The following is a 10,852-nucleotide window of genomic DNA, read 5'->3' as shown; positions in this document are numbered from 1 at the left end:
ACTTCTGCCATCTCCCACCAACCTGCCCCTCCAGTGGCCTTTCCCCTCTTAGTTGGTAGAAACTGTATTGTTCCAAGTCCTTGGCCAAAATCTTGCAGTCATTCCTGTGTCCTCTCCATCTGTCACATCACACACACGTCACACCACATCAGCGGATCTTGCTAGTTCTACTTGTAAATATGTCCATAATCCAGGTGCCTCGTATCACCTCTGTTGGTGCCACCATTTCTCTTGCTAGGATTATTGCAGAAACCTCCCAACTGGTCTACTTCCCACCTTGGCCCCTACAGTCGATTCACAATACAGTGGTCACAGTGATCCTGTAAAATGTATGTTCGATTGCTACCTGTTCAAAACTCTCCAGTGGCTTTGAGTCAAAGCCAAAGTCCTCCTAACTGCCTTTAGGTCCTCATACAATCTAACCTGCCATCACCTCCGGCCCCTCACTTCGTCTTGATCCTCTCACTCTCCTGCTCACTCACTCTAGTTCCAGCCACGTCTGCCTCTTTGCTGTTCCTCAAACACATCAGATACTCTCTTGCCTCAGGGCCTTTGCACCTGGCTGTTCCATCTGCCTGGAACACTCTTCCATGTTCTTTAAACATTGCTCAAAATCTCATATTCTCAGTGAGACCTGACCTATTTAAAAATGTAAAACACTTCTGCCCCCATCGTCCTGTATTCCCCGGTCACTTTACTCTGCTTTCCTCCCCCACCCCATCAGTTAGCACCTTTTAACCTATCAAATAAATTACTTATTATGTCTACTGTTTCTCCTCCTAGAATGTTTAAGGTCCTCTAAGGGCAGGGATCTTTGGTTTACTGATGTGATCCACGGGCCTGGAGCGGTGCCTTTGCAGAGAGTAGGTATGCAGTAAGTATTTGTCGTATGAATGTGTGATAGGCTCAAGTCCCACTGAGCTTACTGTAAGGTGCTCTCAGGTCAAAATTTCCCCTATCACCTGTACCCCATGAGCCCCACTCTGACCAGTGGACTTTGATACTGTGCCTAGGTTACATGCCTCACCACAGCTGGAAAACACGGTTTCTGCTTCTACTTTGGAGGTGGGATTCACAGGTGAGGAAATTCGCCAAATATGGGAACGTTGTTCAAATGCTACCAAAGCAGCCAAGAAGCTAAGCACTGTATTAGGCTACTGAAAAGAAAATCATATTTTTCATTAATTTCCTGTACTACCTTCTCAAACAGTGAACACAAGGAATGCATTTAACTTAAGATAAGGATGCGACAACAATTTACTAATGCTTTTAGAAAAAAGCAAAGTTTATTTTCTACAATGTTGGAGGATATTGGCTCAATTCATATCATTTTTATTCCCATTGATGCTTTACATAATATGGGATGTATAACATGTAAATGTATTGTAAATAAAATTATCATTCCAATGGAGAAGAAAATTACAGGTTCAGAAAAATCAAGTTTAATATCAAAAGACATAACATAAAAGTTTCTACATTAAAAAAATCTGACAGTTAAAATATTACCAACCTTAAAAAAATATTACCAACCTTGTGATGATTGTGATATACTTTGTTAACCTCTGAAAACTTTTGTTTGATGTTGAAGCTTCTGCTCAGAAACACTGCAGGGCAGAGCAGAACTTTTCATATTCTGACAGAATGCAAAGGTTAAACATACTTTAGTTTAAATTATTAACAGTTCATTGTCAGAAACATTAATCCGTTGGAGTATAAAGCAAACTCTTACTAAAAACCTATGTCAAGCATCCATGCCTTCTGTGTTCAGGGGAATCTGTCTGCTTGGAATTCTGTGGGGCTGTCTAGATCCTAGAGACAAACACTTCTGTTGCGGTAGAGCTGACATAGTAGGTTTACGGTATCTAGCCTGTTATAGTCCAGAAGAGTGTGACTTCTTATATTTGTATATGAATGCATCTGTTTTCCCAAGGCTCACTTTGTAGCATTCCATTGGCACCAAGGAGCCAAACGGTGGCATTTTGTCTAGCATTCCTGGTTACTGGATTCCAACGAAGGTGACACTGTCTTTGCTATGCCCGTTTTTTTCTTCGGGAATCAAGCACTTTGCAACTCCAAGTTCATCTGTGTGGCCGCCTTTGGAATTCAAAGGGATGCTGCGCCCTTCACCATCTTTAAGGCGTCTGTGGTGGGCTTCGCTAAGCAAACAACACGACAGTTCCTCCAACACGAAGCACTCTGACAAAAAATGGTAACTGTATGAGTATTCCCTTCTATTTAGACAACACACAATCCCACTTTATTTAAAATATTTGGTGTGTTTTCAATTTGAAGTTTTATTTTATCTACTTAAATACAAGGATTTTAATAATTAGGTAGTATCTTCCGTAATGCACATTCATTATAGTAATTATGAAATTGCTAGTACAAATCTGCTTTATTATCTATTTTTACTCTACTTAAAGGCAAGCCTCCAAGGAATTTGTAATCACATTCTAATAAATGATTGTACAAGGGAAAAGACAATGAAAGAATCCTAAAGAATCAGCATATATGAAAGCAGTCGGCTGATGGCAGAAGAAAGTCAGCAGTCAAGAGTGAGAACAGGAACAAAAGAATGGCAAAAGTGAAGATTAGAAAAAGAAGGGAAGGCCTTGAAATGTCAGCTTGTTGAGAACACATTTACTCAATCATTGGACCAAAGTCTGTATCGCACTTATGTGGAAAGAGCAATGAGTGCCATACAGACCTCTGAGTTGCTAAGGAGATTACTGAACAGTGGGGAGAGAGCTAAAGTGTGGGAAACGCCATCAAGGAAGGTATGATGTGACACAGGAACACATCAGGTGGGTCCCAAACCTACACAGTAGTTACAGGACACGCAGGAGTGAGCCAGGCCAAGTGATAAGGAGGGGCTAGAGCAAGGTGGGGGGGTGCTGGAGGCAGAGAAAGCAGCGGGGAGGGAGTAAAGAGAAGGAGCTGGGCCTGAGGGTGAATCCGAGGGTCGGGGAGGAGGAGAGAGGAAGGGTTCTGAGTGGGTGTCCAGTAGAGATTCCCCAGCCTGGAGGTAATGAGAAAGACTAGGGCTCAGGCAGAGGTTTTGGAGTGCTCAATTGTAAGTGGGAGATTAAAGCTGTAATGGTGGGTCAGATCATCTGGGGTGAGAGTGCAGTGAAAGAGAAAAAGGGCCAAGAAATAGAGGCTGAACAGTTAAGGCAAGATAGAGGAGGAGGAGCCCAGGAAACAATCCTAGGAGAAAAATCTAGACCGTAGTGATGTCCATGACAATCGTGCCAAAGGCTACAGGACTCACAAGTGCCGAGGAGGATACGAAGTGGTTAGGGAAGCTGAGGACAGCAGTTTTAGTTGAGGGCAGCAGCAAATGCCGGGCTGCTGGAATCAAGGGGCACTGGAAGGTGAGCAAGCAGAGACGTCTAGTGTAGACTGTTTGTTCAAGAAAGTTCAGCTGTATAGGTAAGGGAAACAGGGTGACAGCTAGAGAACCAAGAGTTAAAAGGAACTGCCCTCTTGCCCAGCAAAGATGTCAGGAGCTTACGGAGCTTTTCCTCATGAGGACAATCAGCCAAGCTAGACAAGTCCTGTCTCCAGATGACATCACATCTACTTCATTTTCCATCTCAAATCCTGCCTACACTATTGCAACAATCTCCTGACAGGTCGTTTTCCATTCTTGTCACTGCTCCCACTCTCCCTTCCCAGTTTCCACACAGAATACAAATGTAAACCCTGCTAACTCTCTTTTCCTCTCTACTTCAAATAAACTCTATACTCGCCACAATCTGACCCTTACCTGCCTTTCCCACTTCACTGCCTGCCGGCCCCCTGTGCACACTATGGTCTGGCACACTCCCCTTCCTTCAGTTGCTTAAAGTCGGCCAGCTGCTTCTTGTTTAGAACACCTGGCCTCGCTGTTCACTCTGCACGTAACGCTCATTCCTGTGTGCTCTCTCATCTTTTAGGCCCCAGAAGGCAAATATCATCTCCTTGGAGAGGCCTTCCCAACTAAGGTAGCCACTGCTTCTCTCTCAGACACTCCCTAGCCAAATATCCTATCTTATTTCCTTCATATGATCAATCAGGATCTGAAATTATCCTGTTTATTTATTAAAGATCTGTCTTTGCCTGCTGAATGCACGTCCCACATGGGGAGGGACATTATCTCATTCACAACTATATCCCCACGGCTTAGTATAGAGTGTGGAGTAGTAAGACCTCCAGCTCCAAAAGTGCCCGGGGAGGGATGAGTGAATCTGGAAAGAAAGAGGAGATGAATAGTCTGAAGATAGGAATGAGAAGAGCGTGGAGTACTATCCCTGAGGGGATGTGGCTATATAAGATGGGACAGAAATAAGAAAACAGACAAATATCTCTAAACACTTAGAATAAAATATAATTAAAATAATAAACGACATACAATTTTTTACCTACCATATTAACAAAAATAAAAACACTGCCATACTGAAGATGGTGAGATTTTGAGAAAATGAGTAGTGCTGAGATGGAAATTGGTACAATGTTTTTGGGACAGCAGTTTAGCAAAAATGTATTTAAACTATGAAATGTGTGTAACTTTTGACCTAGCAAATGGTCTTCTCACTTGCAGGGACTTATCTTAAGACAATGTAACAACAGAAATAGTAGTAGAATAATAGTGACAGTAATGATGCGGATAGCTAATATTTATCAAGCACTTATCATGTGCCAGGCACATAGTACTTTGTGTTATGTATCATGTAATCCTCAGAAGTATCCTTTCAAGTATGACCTGTTAGCATTACCATTTTTGCCAGATTGAAAACCGAGGCACTGTGGTTTAAGTAACTTACTCATATAGTAAGTTTGAACACTAGTAAGTTTGAACACTAGTGCAGTATGAGATATTATTTCTTGTAAAACATAAAGATTCTGTAGTCAATAAGTTGGGGAGAAACTCTGTATCAAACAGCATAAAAAAGATTTTTCTTTTGCATGTGAACTTCTAAGACTAGGGGCCGATGATGCAAATAGTCCCAGATTATTTGACTTTGGAACTAACTCATTAGGCCTTAACCTTCTACCACCAATCTCTGTTCCCAGCAGTCTGGTGTTTCATGTTCCTTGAACATACGGAGTGTGCCAAAAAATGTATACACATTTTAAGAAAGAAAAACTGTATTAAAATTGTAATACTCAATATGTACCGATAACAAAAGATGAATACAGTCACGTTTGACTTCTGTAATTACAAAGGTGCTCAGAGTTGTTACCATCAGTATCCAGACACTTCTGATTATGGTGAACTACTGCTTGAGCAATAAGTTGACCAAAGTGTCCACTTGTATACATATTTTTGGCAGTATTTTTTGAAGTTTTTACTCAAGAAATACTTCTTGAACATCTGTATGTATAAAACATGGTAGGGTCTCCTTTTTTATTCTTTCCAAATTTCTAAATTTCACTGAAACCTTGCTTCTTCCATAAATCCACCTCAAGGCCTCTTGGGCACACAGCGACTTCTTCCTTCAAGGTGAGCGAGTTGAATTTCTAATTTTGCTCATATGTTTTCCCTGGTTATATTGAGAGGAAAGCTCCAATATTATACTTCTCTGGATTCCTCACAGTGATCTGTATTCCTGAAACGGTTACTGCTGAAATAAATTAAAGGAGGAAATAACTGAGTGAAGAGTGCGGAGCTCTGCCGTCAGAGCAATCATTTGTCTGATGATCTTTAATTCTGATGCATGGTCTTTCTTGAAGAGTCCAGCTCTGTGTTACATACAGGACCAACTAGTTCTTGCCTGTTACAAACAGGTTTGCTGACTTCTTGTATTTTTTTTTCTTATTTTTACTAACATAATCTCCCCTTCCTTTCTTTCTTTCTTTTTTTTTTTTTTTTTTTTTTTAACTGGAGCTTTAAACTATTCGTAAATCTCCGGGAGAAAAGTTTATGTACACGCATACTTGATATACCTGTGTATGTCCCCACCTACTTCCCAAAGGATTTGAAGTGGTTTACACCAAAAAACCACCTAAGAGCTAACAGTTACTGAGCACTTTCTAGGTGTTCACCACTGTTCTAAGGAATTTTAAATCCACTAAATCCTCAGAACAGTTCTGTGAAGCAGGTACTATTATTTACGATGAGGCACAAAGTGGCTAAGCGGTATGCCTAAGACTGAAGAACTACTAGTAATAGAACCAAAATTAGAACCAGTATCGGTTTCAAAGCCTGTACTCTTCACCACTCTATCATGCTGCATTGCCTGTATAAAACCTGAAACCATAAAGTCAAAAGTCAAACTATAAAGGCTGTAGGCAAGTGGCAAAAATGTCTTGATCACAGAAGTTCCTTATGTATAAATATATGCACTTTCAACTGATCCTATTGAGACTATGTGGGAAACCTTGAATCACTTCATGACTCTTAGGTAATATTTAAATTTACTGCCACAGTGTGAGGCCAGTAATATCTGTTACTGTCTTATTTCAATACCTAGACTAAGAAACCAAAACCAGCCTAGAGAAAGTCAGGCTGGTGCAATTTTACTAGTGTTGAAAGGACTGTCTACTCAAAATAATGCCCTTCACTAACTTGTAATGTCTAAAATAGGCATCATTAAATTGTCAATTAGGTTAAGTCATTATTTCTGGAAAGTTCCATGTGGAATGTAAGCCACTGCTCACTCGTATCAGTGAGTTGGCTTAATACTATAGCTGGTGAATTACCTAGTTGGGTGCAAAGGCGTGCTTGTTAACCCCGGCTGCATGACACACACACCTTGGGAGCGGTTAAGGAATACTGACGCCCAGGTTCTACTGCAGGACCAATGAAATCAGAGCCTTGGTGGGGAGAGGGGGAGAATGGGCATCAGCGTTTTTCAGAAGCTCCTGAAATGATTTTAATAGGAAGTCAGGGTTGCAATATCTGCCCAAAGGGAATGTGCTATCAGGCAAAAGGGAGAACAGGAGCACTGGAAATGTCTGAATGATGGGTGCTGCCCAGAAAGAGATCTCAGGCAACGTATCAAGAGATAGCTAATTGCATAACGGGACGCTGCTTAGAAATAAGATAATCCAAAAAGAAGTGAGGAGCACCCAGATGGCAAGAAGGAGACGAGATGGCTTTTAGTGAATTTAGACTTCATGTTAAACTTTAATTCTCCTTATAGAACGTCAGTGTCTCCTTGTGACACTGAATTTTTCTCCATCCAAAACACAGGGCTCATTGTTTCAACTGGTGACTCACTTATATACAGGCTCTTGAACATTTATAGTCCTGCTCTATCAAATGCTCAGCTGAGGGAATTTAATATGATTTGATTTCTTATTCATGTCCTTTCATTCCTCTATGCATTCTAGGCTCTCTGCTTTATCAACTTAAATGACCAGAAAAATATACATTCAGGCTCCACTCTTTAAACCTCTCAAAGAAGTAGTTTCACTGAATTATACTACCTGACATTGACCTTAGGGAGTATAATAAACCATAACATGAATAACACTTCAGCATTTTCATTTCATAATCAACAATGCAGGTGTTGTCCAGTCCATGTTACTGGATGTTCTTTATGTGAATTCCGTTCTGTTGTTTAGTAGTTGTGTGATCTTGAGAAAGTTAATCTTTCTGGGTACCAGTTTCCCATCTGTAAAGTTGTGGACATTAACACAAAGGAGGTAGGGTTTTTGTGAGGAGTGGAAGTAAATATGTAAATTACCTCGCTCAGAGACTGAAGTGTAGGTCGCTATTTCAGATATTCAAATTCCAGGCAATAATGAAAAACTAATATGTTTTTCTGAATACAACATAGTGTAAGATGATATGGAATAACTATTTAAATTATAAACTAGTTTAAAACCTTAGAAAATGAAGACACAAAAACTCTGGGAAATTACAAAATACAATCAAATCTTAACTGAAGAGCTATGGATATATTTTGGTTAAATGCCCAATAGCTCAAAATTATGGAAATAAATTCAACACCTTACCTTTCCAATTCTTGTAAAATGCTTCTGATGTCCTTTCCTAACTTAAACTTTTTCCCAAATGGAATGTCAGAAATAATAACATCGACACTTTCTGAAGGCAAAGGCAATTCTGAAATACAGAAATCAGAGAATACTACTTAGTAAGTTCAAATATTTACAACCTAAATGAGGAAACTGAAATACGTAGGATTATTTTTACATATTAAATAAAATTTAGGGTAGCTAATATTGCTTCTAAGAAGTCACAAGTACCCAAAAGGCTTTCAGAATCACTGAAGACAAATGGAATAGTTATTATACTCTGTTCTTTGCAAATTGGTTTTTCAGGTATGATAAAATATGACATAAGTTATGCAGAATTTTAAGTTAACCAGAAAATTCAATTCTCTAAACATATTACATGACTAGAAAATTGCCAGAGCCAAGAAGAAATACATTAAGTTGTCTAGAAAAACCTTTTACAAAGTTATATTCTGTAACTTTCATTTCCCTTTTTATAGTTATATGTGGTTATGTAAAATTTTGCATGTGTAGATTTATTTGTTTTTAAGGGAGATGAACCATAGCTTTCCTTGAATTTTTAAAAGGGACCCAAAACATTAAGAACATCTACTTAAGTCCTAATACTAGAGAAGAGGCTAAACAATAATCAACAAGACAAATACTATTACTAAATAAAATTAAACCTAGTGTGTGATTATGAAACCTACATTTCTTTCTCATCCATTCTCTTCTCAGAAATTAGGTTATCATAAGGTGGGAATTACGGGTTATTCTACAAGGTTATCATACACCCAATCTTAACATCCACACTTTCTGAGTATATTTTTCCTTTCTACTTATTTTACTTCCCATTCATTCTTATGTACATAAAAAAACTTGGAATTAAAAATGAGCAACATTAATTTAGAAGAGTAATCATTTGATTTAAATAAAAAGTCATGCTTCACAGAGTGAAATATTTAAATGCATTTTCTTCATACATGTCATAAATAGTTGGCTTTGGGCTTAGTTTCCTTAGAATAACTCCCAAGTTTTGAAGTAAATGCTAGATGCTTCTATATTTGTTTCGTTTGGTCAGTGATATCACCATGCCCTCATGTGGATGGTAAATGTCAACATTTTACACAAGATATGTTCATTATCAGCTTTCTTGAGAAATGGAAACTGAATACAGCAGGTCCTCGAATAGATTCATTTCATTCAATATTGTTTTAACATTGATGAGATGCCGGAGGAACTTAACTCTTGTGTGTATTAGTTGGCCTATGGTAAAACTGGTTTCATTATACACTGTTTCACTGAAGTTCCAAGAACCTGTCGATGACATTAAGTGAGGACTTACTGTACTTACTTTTTCATTCAATATGCACTTTTAAAAAGTTATTGCTGCTGAGTTTATTACAGAATAGAAGTGTTAGCAAGTAATAAAAACGTATTTATATTATACAATAAATGGTAAAGCCATTATAGCAAAAAACACTCAACTCTCTATGGTAAGCCTCTTATCCCCTATTTTCCTACACATATTTCACATATACCTAACTCATCATTTCCAACATTTCCTTCTGACTCCCCAAATAGGCAGCCTGGCAGCTTCATGAATCTTGCAGAATAGGGCGTGGGCCACAGGACACATGGCCAGAACAGCAGAGGCCAGGCAGACAGGGGCAGGATGGGTATTAGAGGAAAATTTACACTAATATGAAAGAAAACATAACCAGAACATTATGGGGAGATTATGAGTATACTGAAAAAAGCATGCCTTACTCCTACACAGGTAGAAATGAATGACACCTGAGAACAAAGCATAATTGCTACCAATAATCTTGTTATAACTCTTTCACTGAAGAAATGTATGACAGGCTATAGAATGTCTAATTGTAAGGCGTGAAAACACCCCGCCTCTTTTTATCTGTCGATAATTTTGTCATTTTAATTAATCATACATGTGTTTCTTTGCTCAAATCTGTATATATTATACCTCTCCACTTTACACCAAGAAAAATATCTGTAGTTCCCCCCAAAAAAAAAAAAGCCTAACCAATGACTAATCATTGCCTAAGATAGCCTGTAACAGTATTATTTGGTACCAAATGTTTCATGATGATTAAAATTTAGGAATAAACACATGCAATTTCTGCACGTGAAAGGGTCATCTCCTTTTATACCAGTAGACGGTTATAAAATAAAGTGAATATTACTAAAAAAAGTAGAAACAATAAAGTCATTAAAGTATACCAAGAGAATGAAGGCGGTGATTCCGCAGAGACATAAATCACGACAGGAGTATTCCTAGCTTCCTAGAGACATACATGCATACAGAGGTCTTTAATTCACGCTGTGTCATGCTCTATGTGCTTATGTGATAAATCCTCACTACAGCCCTAGGAAGAAGGTATCACCTTCATATTATAGATGAGAAAATACAGAGAGGTCCAGTATTTTGCTGAAGGCCATACAGTGAAGAATTTATACTCGGTCTGTTTGACTCCAAAGTCCATCCCTGCTCTTTCTCATCATAGTAGCAAAAGGTGTGACACTGTCACACCTGTCATGTTGAACAAGGGACTCATGGGTCTCAACATTCTAAATTATATTTATGATGAAAGCATCTGAAGGTAAAACCAAACGAGTGAAGAGAACAAACACTTGTATCCAGCGAGAATGTCCACCTCTAACATAGAGATATACAATGAAGGGCTGATTATTAAATAGTTGATATTGGCCCCTATGTACACAAGATAGAGAGTCCCCTCTACACTGAAATTTAATAGTAAAAGGTTATGATGATGAAACAATTTAAAATAGATGTTCTATTCTTTTCTCCAGAAAGTTATTCTGAAAACAAGTAAATCACAAAAGAAAAATCTACAAATGACATAAGGTGAAAAATGTTTTATCTCAC

General features: G+C 38.5%; 1 protein-coding gene across 1 annotated transcript in view; it reads right to left on the bottom strand.

The window, feature by feature from the left end:
- Nucleotides 1–1,306: 1,306 nt before the first annotated feature.
- The window catches only part of THUMPD2 (THUMP domain containing 2), a 33,608-nt gene continuing 24,062 nt past the window's right edge, over nt 1,307–10,852 (bottom strand). The window contains 5 exon segments of the mRNA XM_033124181.1: nt 1,307–1,986; nt 1,989–2,043; nt 2,045–2,164; nt 2,166–2,196; nt 7,945–8,053. Coding sequence (XP_032980072.1) covers nt 1,871–1,986; nt 1,989–2,043; nt 2,045–2,164; nt 2,166–2,196; nt 7,945–8,053 — 431 coding nt within the window. The 3' untranslated portion in view covers nt 1,307–1,870.

The sequence above is a fragment of the Rhinolophus ferrumequinum genome, chromosome 13 (genome assembly GCF_004115265.2).
Source record: "Rhinolophus ferrumequinum isolate MPI-CBG mRhiFer1 chromosome 13, mRhiFer1_v1.p, whole genome shotgun sequence".
Classification (NCBI taxonomy): Eukaryota; Metazoa; Chordata; class Mammalia; order Chiroptera; family Rhinolophidae; genus Rhinolophus; species Rhinolophus ferrumequinum.
Note: the sequence above shows the minus strand (reverse complement) of the source record. Positions and strands in the feature narration are given on the sequence as shown.